This window comes from Rana temporaria, chromosome 5 (genome assembly GCF_905171775.1).
Source record: "Rana temporaria chromosome 5, aRanTem1.1, whole genome shotgun sequence".
In the NCBI taxonomy this organism is placed as follows: domain Eukaryota; kingdom Metazoa; phylum Chordata; class Amphibia; order Anura; family Ranidae; genus Rana; species Rana temporaria.
This window is the reverse complement of record NC_053493.1, coordinates 393,125,416-393,146,090: the sequence shown is the minus strand read 5'-3', so window position 1 is coordinate 393,146,090 and position 20,675 is coordinate 393,125,416. Positions and strand designations below refer to the sequence as shown.

Below are 20,675 nucleotides of genomic sequence, written 5' to 3'. Positions count from 1 at the left end.
AAAAATAAAGCGTCAATTTTGAAAAAAATGCAATATTTTTTACTTTTTGTTATAATAAATATCCCCCAAAAACATATATAAAAAAAAATTTCCCTCAGTTTAGGGAGATACGTATTCTTCGACCTATTTTTTGTAAAAAAAAACGCAATAAGCGTTTATCGATTGGTTTGCGCAAAATTTATAGCGTTTACAAAATAGGGGATAGATTTATTGCATTTTTATTAATTATTATTTTTTTACTACTAATGGCGGCGATCAGTGATTTTTTTCGTGACTGCGACATTATGGCGGACACTTTGGACAATTTTGACACATTTTTGGGACCATTGTCATTTTCACAGCAAAAAATGCATTTAAATTGCATTGTTTATTGTGAAAATGACAGTTGCAGTTTGGGAGTTAACCACAGGGGGCGCTGTAGGAGTTAGGGTTCACCTAGTGTGTGTTTACAACTGTAGGGGGGTGTGGCTGTAGGACTGACGTCATCGATCGAGTCTCCCTTATATAAGGGATCACTCGATCGATACGCCGCCACAGTGAAGCACGGGGAAGCCGTGTTTACACACGGCTCTCCCCGTTCTTCAGCTCCGGGGAGCAATCGCGACGGAGCGGCTATAAACGAATAGCCGCGCCATCGTCCCGGATCGCTCCCCGAAGCAACCCGACCGCCGCATGTATCGGGAGGGGGTCCCGATCGGACCCGCGGAAAGGCAAGGACGTACATGTACGCCCATTTGCCTGTACGTGCCATTCTGTGGACGTACATATACATGCGGCGGTCGGGAAGTGGTTAAGGAAAAAAAGCTGTTAAGAAATTTAGTTGATCAAAGATGTTCTAAAATTTCCTTCTCTCATTAGGAAAAAATTAAATAAAAATAGATTGGGAACACAAAAGCTCTTTTCATCACTGTAAATTCTGAAGACATCTACATACAGCTGTGTGGTTCACTAGCTAATGATACATTCATCACTTTTTTTATTACTGAAGCTTATTCTTTGTGTATTTCATGTAGTGCTACCCCCGAAGGAGCCGCTTTAGATGTGACGGGGTCTTTCTCAAACAGTGCAGACCCAGCCAGGCACACAGCAGCCGAACTCCTTTCACTCCCGCTCATTGATTTGTCTAGGGCAGGGGTTCCCAACACCCAGGCTGCGGACTGGTGCCCGTCCGTGGCCTACTGGGAACCAGGCCATGTGATGGGGGTTGGCGGCAGGCAGAGCGAGCCAGCACATCCTCCACTGTCACCCTCAGATTACGAGAGGGCGCCTGCTCCCTTTCTTCCAACATCACTAGTATTACTCCCTTCGCTCTGAGTGGTCACGAATGAGAAAGGAAGGGTGGAGAGCCAGAACGGAGACCTCATAGAGCAGTGGTCATCAACCCTGTCCTCAGGGCCCACTAACAGGCCAGGTTTGCAAGATAACTGAAATACACCACAGGTGATATCATTTACTGCTCAGTATTCTAGTCTGCATCTCCCCAAGGTAATACATTAAATCTGGCCTGTTAGTGGGCCCTGAGGACAGGGTTGATGACCACTGCCATAGAGCACTGGTGAGACCCAGGCTGCACCTCCCCTGAGTAGGTGTCAGGCTGCACCCCCAACACCACCCCCTGCCACCCTCCCACCCCGGCCAAAGGGGGTGGTGACTTCTGCACGCCTGGTCCCCGGTGCCAGGGAGGTTGGGGGGCGCTGGTCTAGGGGTTATCTTTTGGAAGTTTATATGCTAGTAGAAACATGGGAAGGAATTTGGGGTGGTGCAGGATACTCCAAACGTAACGGGTTGCTAGCAGAGGACACCTCTTGCTAAGCAGCTGTGGCATTAGAATAGGTAGACTACCGATAAAGGAATATAAAAACTCAATGACAATACACATGATCAATGCCACAAAGAGTCTGATACCGAAAAATTGGAAAGAATTAGGCCCCGTACACACGACCAAACATGTCTGCTGAAACTGGTCTGCGGGCCAGTTTCAGCAGACATGTTCGGTCATGTGTTGGCCCGAGCGTGCAGGATTCCAGCAAACATTTGCCCGCCGGGCCTTTTCCCAGCAGACAAATATTCCTGGACTTGTTTTAAAACAGTCCGCTGGAATCCTGCCCGCTCGGACATGTTCGGTCGTCTGTACAGACCTACCTACATGTCCGAGCGCCCGCCATCCCTCGCATGCGTCGAATGACTTCGACGCATGCGTGGAAGCATTTAACTGGCAGGCCCGCCCACGTCGCCGCGTCATTGTCGCGGCGACACCGCGTCATCGTCGCGGCGACACCGCGGACACGCCCCGCGTATTGTTTACGCGCGGATTTCTGTACGATGGTTAGTATAGCCATCGTACAGAAATCCCCGGGCAGACATGTATGGTGAAAACGGTCCGGCGGACCGGTTTCATCGTACATGTTTGCCCGTGTGTACACGGCCGTAGAAAGTCCAAAGATAGGCGAATGGTTTGATAAAATAGAAGAGATATGCAATATGGAATATCTAAGACATTGCTACGAAGACACAAGAGAGGGGTTCTCAAAAAGATGGGAAGAGTTTAAGTTAACGAGGAAATATGGTGAAATTAGGAGTATGCAGTGAGGTTGAAGGGGGTCTAATGGGGAGGGTAAAATAGAGAGATGGGGGGTATAGATTGTAAGCGGGTTGGGGGGAGCTGGAGTAGAAATAGCTAGCGGTAAACATGGTAAAGTATATTTTTATATGGGTGAGAAATGTGCTGTTCCTTTTTCTTTGTTGTCTATCATGTATGTGCAATATAAAATTCAATAAAACATAAAGTAAAAAAAGAAAAGAAAAGAAAAGGTAGACTGGAACAGTTACCCAACAGTTGGGGACCATGAAGTAATACGAATACAAGCAGGGGCTTTACTCACTGGATCATGGTACACAGACAATCCATAGGTGCAGCCTCTCATAAAGTAGTTCTAGCGGAGTTCCACCCAAAAGTGGAACTTCCGCTTAATCCACTCCTCGCCCCCTTACATGCCACATTTGGCATGTATTTTTTTTGGGAGGGGGAGTGGGGGCTTCAGGAGGAGAGGGACATCCTGTCCCACTTCCTGCTTGCCTGCCGAGGGGCCTTTTGGCGGCCCCTCCCTGTAGGCGATCGCTATTGCAAAACTATTGCACAGACCAGGTAAGTATAGGCATATTTGTTATTTGTAAAAAAAAAAAATGGGTGTTTACAACCCCTTTAAGAGACCGCCTTAATATTTTACTTTTTACATGACCGTGGCTCCTGCCTGGTCCCCAGGCATTGGTGAGCAGGCGTTCGGTAAAAGTATTACCCCACGTGCAAGGGTCAGGGACCCTGTTCAATGTCTATTGTAACCCAAAGAACAGGGGCTCTCCTGTGACCGTCGCTTGGTGCCCAAAGAGAGAGAAGGAAACATGGAGGACATGACGAACAACCTGTCTGCCCCCATTACATGCAGTTTGGATCATTTTAATGCTTGGAGCACATTTTACAATTTTGTTGCTTTCTATCAGCTCCAACCACAAATGTGTCCTTGTTTTAAGCAGCTAAAGCAAAACAAATTTAATTGGAGGGAAATAAATGAACACATCTTGTAGACCAGAACATAGATGGCTTCAATTGCTATCCACTACATTTTGTTATTAAGTCCCTAGAAAACAAGAAAGATAGAAGGAGAAGAGCTGTGATTTCAATTATGAATTTTGAAGATACATTTCTTCACAGTACATACATCTGCAGGGGTCAGTGTGGGCTTGTTTTTAAGTTTTTTTTTACGGCATGTTAAGAATATGAAAATAGTTTGGGCAGAAGTGCATGTTAAATTATGAGCCACAAGCAGATCCCAAACCCATTTTCATTTTTATCCTTTGTGTGATATTGTACTCCTTGCCTCCTCTGTGCCTTTGACAACCATCTCTTCTGCCCTCCTCTAATTACGGCTCTGGAAACCAGAAGAATTATCACCTTGGCAACAAACCTAAAACATTAAAGTGAATTTCCCATCAAGTATTAAATGACCTTTAATGAACATAAGCAGAATGTAATATTGGCCTCCAGACACATGGCTAACAAAATATAACCACTAACCAGAGGTCATATATAAGTGGGGTATCATTCAACTGAATGTATTACACATTTCTTGATTCATTTTTGTTGTAATGTTTACTTTTTTTATCTTAATCAGCCTTCTTGGTCCTTTTATTGTGATGCTTGGAAAGATTGTGAATGACGTGCTCAAATTCCTCTTTCTCTATGGAGAATTTTATATCCCCTACGCCTGTGCCTTCTGGATCATATTTGGAGGTTTGCTTCTTCTTTCTCCGTTTCCTTTTTTTTTGTATTCTGTTTTAACTATTTATTTAGAGGTAGCCTAAGGCCCCGTATACACGAGAGGATCGATCCGCTGAAATTGATCCGCGGATCGGTTTCAGCGGATAGATCCGCTGGTGTGTACGATCCAGCGGATATTTATCCGCGGATATATTTCGGGCCGACCGATTTCCAGCGGATAAAAATTTCTTAGCATGCTAAGCGGATCGATCCGGTGGTCTGTACAGACTCACCGGATCGATCCGTCCGAACCCATCCCTTGCATGCGTCGTAATGATTCGACGCATGCGTGGATATCCTTATATGACAGCGTCGCGCACGTCGCCGCGTCATCATCGCGGCGACGGCGCGACACGTCACCGCGGTGTGAATTCGGCGCGGATTTCGATCCGAGGGTGAGTACACTCCAGCGGATCGAAATCCTCAGAGGATTTATCCGTGGAAACGGTCCGGAGGACCGTATCCGCGGATAAATCCTCTCGTGTGTACCCGGCACTACCCTTTAGGAACAGACAGAAGGTATGACTACCTGCAGAAAATTTAAATATCTGGAACCAGTGCTCAGGCTGTAGGTTTCTGAAGGCTCACATACACATAGTCCACTAGGAAAGCCATCACAGTGGTATAAATCAGCCAGTGAAAGTCAACGCGTTTCAGCCATTAGTCACGATTGAGGCAGTAATGGATGAAACTCTTTGACCCTTACTGGCTGTATCTCCTTGCATATCATAAATAAAGGAGTTATTTGCTGATTTATACCACTGTGCCGGCTTTCCTAGTGGACTATAGCTTAACCCTTTCCTGTCCAGCCCCAGGATCTAGTAAGGTGGGTCTTAATGCCCTAGAGATGGGTGGATGAATACCTGGATAATATGACCACTGTAGTTGGCTATCACAGTGGTCAAATGATCCCACCTGCTTTCGATCATTATTGGAGACCCAGAACTTTCTATGACAGCTTGGTCAAAGTGCTGGGAGCACAATCAATGGAGGCTTATGTGTCATCCATGGATGCTTACGTGCAGTGGTGGGCCTAAAAGCCCATCCTCTTTGGTGCTCGTACAAACATTCATTCAATGCAACTAATCAAGCACCAATTGAATCCATTTGATCGATTTATTGAGCTCTCAAACAACTTTGGCTCCGTCAAAGAATTGTATGTGGTGGAATTTTGACAATCGAACTAACTTGCCAATTTTTGGAAGGGCTGATCAGAATTCAGAGAACATTTATAACTAATGGAACGTATTTTGGATACAACTTTTCAGATGATTGCAAAAGTGCAGAACAATGCCACGTGTGTTGCATCATTTGAGATTATTACTGACGATGAATCTTGTGTATCACTACTATAAGAGAGGATAGACAGGGTCATAATAGGGAAAATATACATATCATCACTACAAGTTTTAAAAACGTAAAATGAGCCTGCATAAAAAAATTCTTCAATCCAGTGATTTACTTGGCTTAAGGTGTGAATTGTTGTCAAATCACCAGGGAGCGATGTTAAAATGGGCCTTATATCGGGAAGATAGATGGTGAGGAAGGCCCCAACCCTGTTGAGGGATGGTTGTCCCAGTTTTGCTTGGATGGCCTGTATCGCACCTCTTGTGACACCAAGGATGGGATTATGGGCCATATTCTTGTATAAAGTAGGCGGGCGGCGCGTAAGCCATTTACACTCCGCCGCCCCAACCTAGAGGAGCAAGTGCTGTATTCCCCAAACACTTGCTCCGTAGTTTGGGGCGGCGTAGTGTATTTGGCCCGGCGTATCCCCGCGTAAATCCAAGGGGGCGACTTCTATTTAAATTAAACGCGCCCCCGATTCTAACGAACTGCGCATGCGCCGGGCTTAAAATAGCCCAGTGCACATGCTCCAGTTCTCGGTGTAAAACGTCAATGACGCCGACGTGTAAAGTCGTATTCGCGGACGACTTAGTAAAACGACGTACCCGACGGGAAAACACAACGCGGACCCGATGCCATACTTAACATAGCCTACGTGGGACTGGCGTAAGGTTACCCCTCATATAGCAGGGGTAACCTTACGCCTACGTAAACTACGTTAGCGACGGTTACGCGACGCGATTTCGTTCGGGAATCGGCGTATCAGGCTCATTTGCATAAACAAATGAGACCTGAACGTAAACGCCACCTAGCGGCCGGCGGAGTAATTACATTTAAGATCCGACAGTGTAAGTGACTTGTCGGATCTTAAGCGTATCTATGCGAAAATGACACAAAAAAGAGAGATACGATGGAGTATCCTGAGATACTCCATCGTAACTATACTCAGAATATGGCCCTATGTAACTAGAATATGGTGGTTCCTCAGCTTTTATACCTTCCTTCCGGATCTTGGATAAGGGTGTCTGTGCTATCTGTGTGGATGTAAATGCTGGGGTATCTTCCCGACACTCAAGAAGTGGCTTGGAGAAGCTAAAAAATGTCTTCAACATTCTAGAACAAGTCAATTGAATGTGACTAACTACTACTAGCTCTACTCCTAGATATTTCCTGTCTCGTTGTTTCATTCAACAGTTTAGGTACAAAATCTAGACATTAAAGTTTTTTTTGTTTTGTTTTTATTTGACACTTATGATGTTTTTATAATAACTAGGAGCTATATGAGTTGATAATGCAATGGCATCTCGTTTGTCTAGGTCTAGTAGAAAATATGGCTACTGTTCCTCAGATGCTGTTCACCGTCTTTCGCATCACATTGGTGGATGATTATGCCTTTTCAGACATGTATGGAGTTGATCCTGTCATGGCCTATATTTTGTGTGGCACGTTCCTTGGAATCTCAGCCATCCTTTGTATCAACCTGCTTATTGCCTTACTTGCCGATTCATTCCAAAGGTAAGTTATAGTTAGTAGAACACGAGATGGCCACAAGACGGCCACAAGGAAGGTGGTGTAAATTAGTCTAAAGATAGTCCTAACCTGCCCAAAACAGTTGTATTAACCTCCCTGGCGGTATGATTATTTCAGAAAAAAGGTGCTGAAAGCGGTACCATTATTTGGCGTTTTATACTGTAGACCTGTAATTCTTAGGAATAACTAATTTAAATCTGACCAAACAAGAGTCTAGTAGACATCCCGGGTATGAATTTTTTTTAAAAAACAAAATTATAAATTATAATATAATAAATAATTATAAATAATTATAACAAATAATAATATAATTATAATAAAAATTATTCAATAATGTAATCAACTCAAAATCACTGAAATTTGCTCAATTGCAGAATTGTCACTGTCATTACTTTTATTTTTTTATGACGAATTTCCCCACAAATCGCTATCGCACAATTCTGCAAGTGATTATAATTTATGATTGCTGTTTTCTAGCTGCTCTAAAACCATTTTTGACATAAAGGGACACTTTTGGTTGCTATGGACAATCTACAGTTTGCAGAAAGAACAGTTTTTATTATATAAAAGTACATGTAGGGCACTGGGCAGACCACAATCTCATTCTTTCCAGCCTGGAGGAGAGATGTGGGGTCTTATTGACCCCGCATCTCTCCTTAAAGAGGACCTGTCACACACATTTCCTATTACAAGGGATGTTTACATTCCTTTTAATAGGAATAAAAGCGATTGAGAAAAAAAATGTAAAAAAAAAGTGTAAAAAATAAGTAAAATAAAAAATAAATAATAATAATAAAAAAATTAAAATGCCCCTGTCCCTGGTAGCTTGCGCTCAGAAGCGTACGCACACGTAAGTCCCGCCCATGTATGTAAACGTCGCTCAAACCACACATGTGAGGTGTCGCCGCGTGCGTTAGAGCGTGTGCAACAATTCTAGCAATTTAACATGTAAAAATGTTAAAGTGTCTATGGAGATTTTTAAGTAACAAAGTTTGGTGCTGTGATGCATTTGCCTATATGTCTCAGTCTAATTCTCCCTGCTTGCCCTGTGTGATTCTGTCCTCGGCTAACAGGTTATTGACGTGCTAATGTCCCCTCACTATTTCTAAAGGTTAATTGATCTATTGTGTTGTGTGAAGGAGATCTGTGTTTAAGTGGCTTGTGTTAATTATTCTGATTGCTCCAGTGTGGTAATTATCTCTCTATATGCGGGGTCGAGTGGTCTAGTTAATGTATTTAGTACAACTAGTAATCAGCGTCCTTGATGTCATTGTCTAAAGAAAATGTGTTTTCAGCATCGGCTCCGTCGTGTCTGCCTAATCATCTGTATGGAAGCCCCAGTGTGAGGGGGGCGGAGATTTGTCATTGTAACAGTTTTGGAAATGACATATAAGCTGTGTGATATAACATTAAAGTCTGTCTTGTTCTAGCAGTAAGCCTGGACTAATGTGTGGCTTAATGGGCGATCTCAGGAACATTCCTCCTAGTGGAATATTGGGTGATGTTCTTATGGAAGAAGGGAATCTTTGACGGGGATATCATACCGATACCGTCACAGGTGCCATTCCATGAGTGTGCGCAGTTTTAAAGCATGATATGTTAGGTATCTATTTACTCGGCGTAACCTCATCTTTCATATTTTACCAAAAAAGTGGGCTAACGTTACTGTTTTGTTATTTTTTTATTTATAAAAGCATTTTTTTTACAAAAAAAAGCTGTTTGAAACATTATTGCGCAAATACGGTGCAAGATAAAAAGTTGCAATGACTGCCATTTTATTCCCTAGTGTGTCTGCTAAAAAAACATATATAATGTTTGGGGGTTCTGAGTAATTTTCTAGCAAAAGAATGATGATTTGTACATGTAGGAAAGAAGTGCCAGAATAGGCCCGGGAAGGAGGTATTGAAGTGGTTAAAACAATTTAAAGCAAACATTTAGGGCCAGATTCTCAGAGGAGATACGACGGCGTATCTCCAGATACGCCGTCGTATCTCTGAGTTGCGCCGTCGTATCTATGCGCCTGATTCTTACAATCAGTTACGCATAGATTTCCCGTAGATCCGACTGGCGTAACTGTGTTACACCGTTGTATCGTAACTGCATATTTACGCTGGACGCTAGGTGGCGCTTCCGTCGAATTCCGCGTCGAGTATGCAAATTAGCTAGATACGCGAATTCCCGAACGTACGCCCGGCTGACGCAGTACAGTTACGCCGTTTACGTTAGGCTTTTCCCGGCGTATAGTTACCCCTGCTATATGGTGGCGTAAGTGCGGCGTACCAATGTTAAGTATGGCCGCCGTTCCCGCGACGAAATTTGAAAATTTTACGTCGTTTGCGTAACTCGTCCGTGAATGGGGCTGGACGTAATTTACGTTCACGTCAAAACCAATACGTCCTTGCGGCGTATTAGGAGCAATGCACACTGCGAGATTTCCACGGACGGCGCATGCGCCGTTCGTGAAAAACGTCAATCGCGTCGGGTCACAGAAGATTTACATAAAACACGCCCCCCTGTTCCAAATTTGAATTAGGCGGGCTTGCACCGGCAGATTTACGCTACGCCGCCGCAACTTACGGAGCAAGTGCTTTGAGAATACAGCACTTGCCCGTCTAAGTTGCGGAGGTGTAACGTAAATCGGATACGTTACGCCGCCGCAAAGATACGCGATTCTACGAGAGTCCAATTTAATGTTTTAATCAAGCCACTTAAACATTTTATAAAGTAAGAAAAATGTTAGCGCATATTTAATGAATTCACCACTGAAAACATATTTAGAGGTGGAGTTGCTTTAATTTCTTCCATAACTCTGCCACAGGGTCTATGATAATGCCGCTGCAAATGCCGTAATGCAACAAGCGACTACACTTCTGCAGATAGAAGAGACCCTCAACAAAAACAACAAGGCCAACCTAGAATGGTACATCCAAACCACCGGTGCTCCATTATCGCTCTTTTACGATGATGACCTCACCATAAACCAAGATGACGATCTGAAGAAAGTCACCATTCAGATAAAGGTACTTATTAATATCTGGCCATATCCTCTATTAGTTGCAAGTTAAAGAATATGTCAACCCAAAATGTCATATTCCTGTTATGTGCCTGTTGTACCATTTACGTGTATGTGTGCTAGTATGTCCCTCTGCTTGACCCGCCTACGCATGAGAGCACAGCGTGGTCAGTTTTCTGGCTGTGCTGAGAGCTCAGTCTGCTCTCCTCCAATGATCAGACTTGTCCTGACACGCCCCCTTCCACCCCGCACAGCCATCACTGGGAAGTTCAGTGGCCCAGATTTAAGTAGAATTGCGCGATATTTGCGGGGGAGCAGGGCAACGATTTTGCCCTGCGCCCCCGCAAATATTTTGCGCTGCCCTCGATTCACGGAGCGTGAATCCGCGTCACGATTGGCGAAAGGAGCCGAACGGCGATGCGCATGCGCAGTATAGTGCCGACTCGCCGTTGGGCTCCTTTCGCCAACCGTGACGCGGCTTACGCGACGGGGGGAGCTCGTTTTGGGGCAAAACGTCAATCACAGACCTGTTAGGAACGCCCACTCCCGCGGGACTCGCAACCCGGATGCACGGGTGAATATGCTGTACAAAGGTATGTACAGCATCAAAAAAATAATAATAGCCTTAATCGGATTGTAATGTGGGGGGGCAGTGTAATAAAAAAAAGTAGTTTTTAGGGGGAACCACCCCTTTAACAATAAACCACAGCTTCTGGAAAACCAATATTGCTGCACAGTGGTACAGAAAAGACCAACGTCTTATCACTTGTCGAATCTTGTGTCATTTAAAGTGTTACAGCAGAATGCTGCTCTGAGCTTTTAGAGATGTTCAAATCTGTGCCAGCTCAGCAGGCGCTACATGACTTCCCATCATGCACCTCACTCCAGAAAGACTGATGTACCCATAGACTCTGGGAGACAGAATGTGTGAGGTCAGGGAGCTGACAAAGCAGGAGCTGTCAGACATCAGATGACTTCTGTCCCTTAACACTCAAGATAAAGAGACAAGCTAAGTAAGTAAAGCTAAATGTGGGACGCAATATAAATCTTTCATAGGTCAGCCTGTGCACTATAATAATATAGTACTGAAAAATCAGATTGCATAACCCGGTTGTGACTGGTTCTATTTAAATAAGACGCATAAAGCTTCATAACTAAAGAACTTGAGTCTCCTGTCTCCTCTGTCAATCCTCCGCCCCACATTTAGATAAGGGTTAGCTTAGAGGTAATGCAACTTAAACCCCTGATATTCAGGTATTTTTTGTTATTGTTGGAAAGGCCAAATCAAAGTTAACATAAAATGTGCTTTCTTACCAGATGGATTTCTCATATTAGTTCTAGAAAAGCCCACTTGCCCCACTGTAAGAGCTGGTAAGCTTTTTGTCTGCAAATTTGGGGACCCAGTCTATAGTGCAATGGTACTGGTCACCTAACATTTCTCTTAGGATCTAGCTTAACCCCTTGGTGCCGCCCGCACGCAAATATGCGGCCTCACAGCGCCTGATCCTTGGCGCAGAGGGGCCCAGTATTTGCGTGAATTGCTTCCCATACAGCTGTCCCGAGAGCGTGTGCGGTGCATGCTCCCAACACAGTTACCTAACCAAAAGGGAGTTTTCGGATCAAGTTACCGCCATGAAAGCCAATCACGGTGGTCACATGCTCTTAAGCCCCACCCCACCTCCCGGTGTCATAATCCTCATAATGGGAAGGGAGGCCCTGGCGTGAAGAGGTTAAAGTGGTTGTACACCCTTACATTTACCCAGTGAAGTGACTGGCCTAAGGTAATACACAGAGATGAAACAAATCCTCCTATATAAGTTGTAACTGTCTATCTGTAGTATTCACTTCTCTACATCTGTTCAAAGTGCTGAATATTTAAAGCTTGTTTGAGCTGACAGAAAAAGGGGGTGGAGAGCTATAGTTGCACTCTGCAGAGCTCAGTGAGGAGAGGTCTGAAAGCTAATTGGAGGAAAGGGACAGACCCCCCTTCACAGAGCATACAGGAACAGAACTGAGGCTGACAATCAGCTGAAGGTCCCTCCACTGTCACTTTTTTTTTCTTGGTGTCAGGAAAATTTGTCAGAAGTGCTGATATCAAGCTGATAACAGAAGAATGAAGCAGCAGACAGAAATGGCACTTAGTGCTCTTAATTGAGACAAGTACACAATATTCTTTGTTCATATTTAATGTCTGAGGTTTACAACCACTTTAAGCGGTATGTATCTACCCCCAAGTCAGCAAAGACATTTCACAATCAAAATCACGGTACATGCCAGGTCAGTAACAAATCAGCAGAGTAGCAGTAATGTACACAGGCTGAAGCAAGGTCAGAGACAAGCCGGGGTTGATGCAGGCAGAGTTCTGGAGTGGTTAAGGCAAGCCGGGTCAAAAACTGGAGACAGATGCAGTGTAACAGATTGCAGGTCAGCACGAGAATACTGCAGACAAGACAGCACTGATCCTGAGTACTGGCCCAGTTTAAATAGCCCATTTGGCACCACCATCTGTCATAGAGTGTGCGTGTGTACGCAAGTGTGTGCTCTTGCAAATCTTGCGCCACCCTTTGGGCTCCTTCTGCTAATCTCGTGTAGCGCCTGGTTACTTCAAGAGGGAGATCAGAGTGTTAGTTAAACTCTGATCTGGTTAAAGTGGAGGTTCACCCGGAAATGACAATTTTTAAGATTAGATTCATGCTCATTTTGTCAAGGAGAATCGGGTAGTTTTTTTTAAATCGAAGCCGTACTTACCGTTTTAGAGATACATCTTCTCCGCCGCTTCCGGGTATGGGCTGCGGGACTGGGCGTTCCTTCTTGATTGACAGTCTTCCGACAAGCTTCCGACGGTCGCATCTATCACGTCACGATTTTCCGAAAGTAGCCGAACGTCGGTGCACCGACGTTCAGCTTCTTTCGGCTACTCGTGACGCGATAGATGCGACCGTCGGAAGCCTGTCGGAAGACTGTCAATCAAGAAGGAACGCCCAGTCCTGAAGACCATACCCGGAAGCGGCGTAGAAGTTTGCTCTCTAAAACGGTAAGTACTGCTTCGTTTTTTAAAAAAACTACCCGATTCTCCTTGACAAAATGAGCATCAATCTAATCTTAAATTTTTTTTTAGGGTGAACTCCCACTTTAATGTGTTCAAATTTGGGTCTCTGTCTCAGCTTGGCTGTGCTGTGGGTTCATTCTGTTGTTGCTGGGGTGTTCTTCCCACCCCAGGACAGTAAGTGGCAGCAGTGGAGTCCAAGGTTTGGGTGCTCTTCCCCAGCAGCCAATCAGGAGTGTTGAGCCTTGCTGTGCATGCTGGGGGTGGGTATTTTATGGGGCAGACGCCATTAGTTCTGAGTCTTCTTCTTCGAGTACGGCATCCACCTTTAGTGTGCCTGCACCACAGGGCCCTGGCGTTATGGCCTACCGGGCCGGGGCGTGCGTTCCATGCGGAGTTCCTGGTTCCGGGACCAAGTTGGTCCGGAACAATTGAGCTGTGGCAGGGAGCTCAGTGGTCGACTGGGTTCCCAATCCTGAAGATCCCAATCAGTATAGCTGTTCGGTGGGGAGTCCATCTGAGGAGAGCCAATGAGAGGCTGGCGATCAAATAGGGTCTCGACAAACCACCGGGGATCGAGGTATCCGGACACTGAGAGGCTGGTCACCTGTCAGTCGGTACCTGAAAGCAAAAGGATTTTGTTGTTGGAAAATTTGAGAACCAGCTCAAATTTTTGTTGTCGGAGATTCTGACGGCAAATGTCCGATGGAGCCTACACATGGTCAGCATTTCCGACAACAAGCTCCCATCGAACATTTGTTGTCGGAAATTCCGAGCGTGTGTGCGCGGCATTACAGTATATAGCAACAGTACATTTTTTTTCCTGCAACTTTGTCACATTAAACCATGCTAATGAATCCCTGTTAGACACACAAACATTGATGTTTTGGTATAGGTCTGCTATAAATGTGAAAATGACATTTTGAATTTGCGCTTTTATCGTTGAAGACATAATCAAAGATGGAAACTTTAAACCTCTGAAAACAAGTTGCATATAGCTGCAGTGTTAAAGCGTGTTTTGACAATTCCTCAGCCTCTTCCAAGAAGCGTGTGAAAGTGGGAAGTGTTTTGTCAGCGCATCACTTCAGCAGCGATGAGTCTGGCTGTTGAGTGGTTTGTTAAAGGGAAATGTAACCTTTGCAGCCATTTTTCTTGATCTGGATTTAGTGCGTTATAAAGCCGCGTACACACGATCGATCATTCTGACAACAAAACTGTGGATTTTTTTCCGGACGGATGTTGGCTCAAACTTGTAACACGGTCACACAAATGTTGTCGGAAATTCTGAACGTCAAGAACGTGGTAATGTACAACACTACGACGAGCCGAGAAAAATGAAGTTCAATAGCTAGTGCAGCTCTTCTGCTTGATTCCGAGCATGTGTGGAATTTTGTGCTTTGGAATTGTGTACATACGTTCGGAATTTCCGACAACAAAACTTGTTGTCAGAAAATTTGAGAACCAGCTCTCAAAATTTTGTTGGCGGAAATTTCTGACAGCAATTGTCTGATGGAGCCTACACGCGGTCGGAATTTCTGACAACAAGCTCCCATCGAATATTTGTTGTCAGAAATTCCGATCGTGTGTACGCGGCATTAGAAGATCACAAAAACTCTCCCGTCTTTTGTTGCATGGTGCATATCCAATCCTTCCCTTTCTAGAACCTTTTAGGCCTCGTACACATGACCAGACATGTCCGATGAAAACGGTCCGCAGACCGTTTTCATCGCACATGTTTGCTGGGATCATTTGGTCTGATGTGTGTACACACCATCAGACCAAATTCCCCGCGGACAGAATACGTGGTGACGTGGCGGCGACGATGACGTGGCGACGTGCGCGCACCAGGAAGTTCAATGCTTCCACGCATGCGTCGAATCACGTGGGATTTCGGGCCAGCGGACATGTCCGATGAGTCGTACTGACCATCGGACATGTCCGACGGACAGGCTTCCAGTGGACAAGTTTCTTAGCATGCTAAGAAACTTTTGTCCGCTGGAAACCTGTCCGCTAGGCCGGAAAACTGTCCGGTAGGCCCTACACACGGTCGGACATGTCCGCGGAAACTGGTCCGACGGACCAGTTTTAACGGACATGTTCGGTCGTGTGTACAAGGCCTTAGAATTGAAACTAATACCCATAATGCATTGCTTCAGAAGGTGTCATCATTAAAAAAATAAATAAATAGAAAGTTACCTTAAAGCGAAGTTCCACCCAAAAATGGAACTTCCGCTTTTTGGAATCCTCCCCCCCTCCGGTGTCACATTTGGCCCCTTCAGGGGGGAGGAGGCGCAGATACCTGTTTAATACAGGTATTTGCTCCCACTTCCGGGCATAGATCACCGGAAGTGGTTCCATTGTCAGTGAGCAATACACTCTGCATGCCAAATTTGTTGCTTACTTGAGCCAAATACTGTTCCAGTTTCTCTGGTACTCCACTTTTGTCGTGTAAGAGATACTGTACTTATAGATTACTCGATTGAGATGATTATCTTGTGTCAGTAACTCTAGTCAATTTAAAGAAAATGTTACGTGGTTATCACCCCCTGTATGTACGGGATATAATGTTAAGTAAGTCTAGGGCAATGGTTTGCAAACTGCGGCTTGCAGGCCAGATGCGGCCCTTTGCTTGCCTTTATCTACCACTTGTGGCGCTATTCCATCCCACTGAGAGCAAGGATGAGGCACTATTCCTCCCACTGACACCAACAATGAGACACGATTCCTCCCACTGACACCAACAATGGGACACAATTCCTCCCACTGACACCAACAATGGGACACGGTTCCTCCCAGTGACACCAACAATGAGACAAGGTTCCTCCCACTAATACCACTGATGGGGCACTATTCCTTCCATTGACACCAAGGATGGAGCACTATTCCTTCCACCATTACTAATTATGGGATACCATTTCTCCTCCTACTGACCATGGACACTATGTATTTGTTTTAATCCCACTGACCACCAAGCCTGAGGCATTGTTTATGATAAACAAAAACAAAAATGATCTCAACAATCAAGTGAGATATTATCACAAAAATTAAATAGGTGAACAAGTATGTTGCGCTTAAATGAGATAAACAGTAAATAAATACTATAAACAAGTGAGTCCAAGAGTCACAAATAGTGAAAGTTTGAATGTAGTGTCACCAACTTTCTCCACCTTGTGCGATCACCACCACAAAAATAGGATAGGCCTTTACCAAAGAGCAAAAAAAAAGCCCACCGGGGAGACAAAGAAGAACCCCCCGGATAAAGAAGCCACCGGTGGGCTTGTTTTTGCACTGTTATCTGGCTAACGGAGACCGTACCTTACTGGTGAGACCGCAATGAATGGGATACTGTGCTAAGATCATACCCTTTACACACTGGGCTGGATTCAGATAGAATGCTCTATCTATGGGCGGGCGTAACATATCTGCGATACGTTACGCCGCCGTAACTTGGGGGGCAAGTTCCGTAAGCAGAAACAACTTGCGCCCTTAGTTACGGCGGCGTAGCGTATGTGTGGCGGCGTAAGCCCGCCTAATTCAAATGGGGATGATGTGGGCGTGTTTTACGTAAATTAACTGTGACCCCACGTATTTGACGTTTTTCGCGAACGGTGCATGCGCCGTCCGTGGAATTTCCCAGTGTGCATTGCTCCAAAGTACGCCGCAAGGATGTATTGGTTTCGACGTGAACGTAAATGATGTCCAGCCCCATTCACGGAGGACTTACGCAAAGGACGTAAAATTTTCAAAACTCGACGCAGGAACGACGTCCATACTTAACATAGGATACCCCTCATATAGCAGGGATAACTTTACGCCGGCAAAAGCCTAACGTAAACGATGTAAAAATATGCGCCGGCCGGACGTACGTTTCTGAATCGGCGTATCTACCTAATTAGCATATTCATCGCGTAACTATACCTAGCGGCCAGCATAAATATGCAGCCTAAGATACGACGGTGTAAGACACTTACGCCGGTCAGATCTTTGGGAAATCTATGCGTAACTGATTCTCTGAATCAGGCGCATAGATACGACGGCCCGCTCTCAGAGATACGACAGCGTATCTGGAGATACGGCGTCGTATCTCGTATCTGAATCCGGCCCAGTAATTTGATATTTAGTCAGCAGGGGACCTACCTTTTCTCCTTTACCAAAGAGCGTTGACCACCTATTACATAGTCAACATAGGCTTGTATGTATGGAAACACTCCACGTCTGTAAGGAGGTCCGCTCAACAGAAACTTCAAGCCACCACCAGTGAAAACATCAGTTTTTTTTTTTTACTCCAACCGTGACATCAGTAAACTGGCCCTTTGTTTAGAAAGTTTGAAGACCCCTGGTCTAGATGTAAATAATAATAATACTTGCCTTGCTCCATGACATTTAGAGTTCCAGCCTTCTTTGTTCCCATCCAAGAAAGTGGAAGGGCCCCTGTTATCATAACTACGGTAATTTCCCTGAATTGGGTTTGAGCAGAGTTCTGCAAACTTCAAAAAAGTTCTCATGCCAAACTAAAACCCATTGAAATCAATAGAAATCAAATCTGTCAAAACTGAAAATTACCATTTTCTGGGTTAATAGACAAAGGGTTGGCAAAAAAAAATGCACTGAGGCAAGGGTGGGCACTGCCCTATGTAACATGTGCCAGTGCAAAAAAAAAAAAAAAAATTGGGGCAGGAGCAGTGATTTTTTTTTAAAGCAGACATTTTTAAAAGAATAATGGTTTAAATTGACAACACATGATATTTCCCTTCTGGCTTCTATTTTTTTTAAAAATGGCACACAGACCGCTCCAAAGGTGCCAAAAAATACAAGGCTGCTATGTATTTTGTGGGACTTTGGAGCGGTCTGTTTTTTTTTTTTTTTTTAAAGACAGTGATTTGCTAGCAATTTCAAATGAATTTTTTTTCTTTGTAAATGCCACTTTTGCTGTAGCACATTGTAATTCAAAACAAAAGGGGCCAAATGGTCAAAAGTTCAGACATTCGTCCCGACGCGTGAACAGCTAAAGTTCAGTAATCACCCGTGATGGTCCATTAGGGGCACTTGCGCCCCCTCTCTTTAGCCACCCCCTCTGTGCACTATGGATAGATTCATGCATTGCGTGAATCTATCCACGGGCGCTGTAGCCACCCCCATTCAGGCGTCCCTCTCTTTTCGGGTGAATTACAGCGGCAGGGGGTGTTTTTGAAGCACCTGAATACAGCCGTAGGCTCTAATAGTCTTCAAAAAAGGTGCACTGCAAGCGCAAATCATTGCACTCGCAGTGCACCCAGGTGTGTTAGCAAAGCAAATTAATATTTGCTTTGCTAACACAAAATCGCCTCTCAGCCAATCAGGAGGCCTGGATGTAATACTGGGCACCTGATTGTCTGAAGGTAGAAGCGATCTCATTCGCCACCTAGCAAAACAGGAAGAAGACACGCACGGAGGACACAGCATCCATCGCCGTGCTACACATCCCACAGCTTGCTTCCTGATCAGCTGCCTGACCCACCACCACGATGGGGTAAGTGCTGGGGCAGACAGCAGGCGGGTGGAGTGGGGCACACACAGTGGCTGCATATTATGGGCACAAAGGTTGCAATTGATGGAGCACAGTTGGCTGCATTTGCGGGGAACAGTGGCTGCATATAATGGGCACAGAGGCTGCATATAATTAGCACAGGGGCTGCATATGATGGGCACAGATGGCTGCAAATGATGGGCACAGATGGCTGCATGTTATGGGCTCAGTTGGCTGCATGTGATGGGCACAGTTGGCTGCATGTGATGGGCACAGTTGGCTGCATTTGATGGGCACAGTTGGCTGCATTTGATGGGCACAGTTGGCTGCATATGATGGGCACAGTTGGCTGCATATGATGGGCACAGTGGCTGCATATGATGGGCACAGTTGACCGCTTTTGCTGGGCACAGTGACTGCATATGATGGGCACAGTGGCTGCAATTAATGGCACAGTGAGGCTGCAATTGATGGGCACAGTTGGCTGCATTTGATGGGCACAGTTGGCTGCATTTGATGGGCACAGTTGGCTGCATATGATGGGCACAGTTGGCTGCATATGATGGGCACAGTTGGCTGCTTTTGCTGGGCACAGTGGCTGCATATGATGGGCACAGTGGCTGCAATTGATGGCACAGTGAGGCTGCAATTGATGTTTTTGTTTCAGTATTTTTCAGTTCGTTAGCTGCCACTGGTAATAACCTAGGTTTGGATAAATTGATTCATCCCTAGAGTTTGCTTAGTTTTGTTTGCTGTCACATATACAGATTGTACACTTAAAACAGATAAGTCATGTGTATTCTTCCTGTATTCTTCCTTGAATCTTGATGTACTTCCAGATCTGTGCAGTGATCCAGTGTCTATCAAAGTAACTGATGTAACCGCTAAATCACAAATGGTGTAATAGGCCGCTGCTGCTCTAGCTTTTGATGAACCATCAAATTGTAATTGGCAATATAGTATGAGCAGCGCTAGTCTACACCCCAACCCTGTATCCCCTATTCATAAATACATAGTGTGACAGGGGTCACATTGGGTGGGGGGTTTGTGGAACTCAGCTTACCCTGGAGAGCTCTGGAAAATCCGTGCCCAGCTTCCCTGAGCCCTCTTATGTGTAAATCACCCTGTGTCTCTAAGGCCCCGTACACACGGTCGGTTTGGTCCAATGAGAATGAACCGAAGTTCATTTTCATCGGACCAAACCGACCGTGTGTATAGGCTATCGGTCTGGTTTCCTTCGGTCCAAAATTTCTAAACATGCTTCAAAACCGAACCGATGGACCGCTGCCCTATCGGACCAAACCGATGGTTAGTACAGAAAAGCATCGGTTCAAAACCCGCGCATGCTCAGAATCAAGTTGACGCATGCTTGGAAGCATTGAACTTCTTTTTATTCGGCAAGTCGTGTGTTTGACGTCACCGCATTCTGACCCGATCGGATTTTGGACTGATGGTGTGTACGCATATCAGGCCGTACGGCCACTTCAGAGGTGAACCGATGAAAACGGTCCGACGGGCCAGTCTCATCGGTTTGGTCTGACCGTGTGTACAGGGCCTAATAGGGACACATGGTGAATAAGAACCCCACTATGATCTGTGCTTGTCATACTTAATCTTGTGTGTATACATAATTGTGTGTTGTCTCATGCTGTTGTGTACTCTTTGCTGTGATGGTTTGGGGTGTGACTGTATTATATTGTGGCTGCCTGCCTCAACTATTATGGGATGTGTAACTGTGTTTACTGATGAGAAGTTTGAATACATCTGACCTGTGTGTCGTCTATTGTGATTGGACAGTTTAACACGCTCTGTTTTCCAAGGGTGGGGGGAAGTGTTTTGAAGTGAGAGATCTGTGTAACATGTGCTCAAATAAAGTAGTCTGTTGGTTTTTACCCTACACTGAGGTGTTGCTGGTGAC

The 20,675-nt window shown here is 45.1% G+C and overlaps 1 protein-coding gene across 1 annotated transcript in view; it reads left to right on the top strand.

Moving 5' to 3' along the window:
• Nucleotides 1-20,675, top strand: part of LOC120941515 (transient receptor potential cation channel subfamily V member 6-like) — a 199,907-nt gene that overhangs the window by 128,807 nt on the left and 50,425 nt on the right. Inside the window, exons 15-17 of the mRNA XM_040354950.1 lie at nt 4,170-4,288; nt 6,979-7,177; nt 10,011-10,212. Coding sequence (XP_040210884.1) covers nt 4,170-4,288; nt 6,979-7,177; nt 10,011-10,212 — 520 coding nt within the window. The remainder of the gene's footprint in view (nt 1-4,169; nt 4,289-6,978; nt 7,178-10,010; nt 10,213-20,675) is intronic.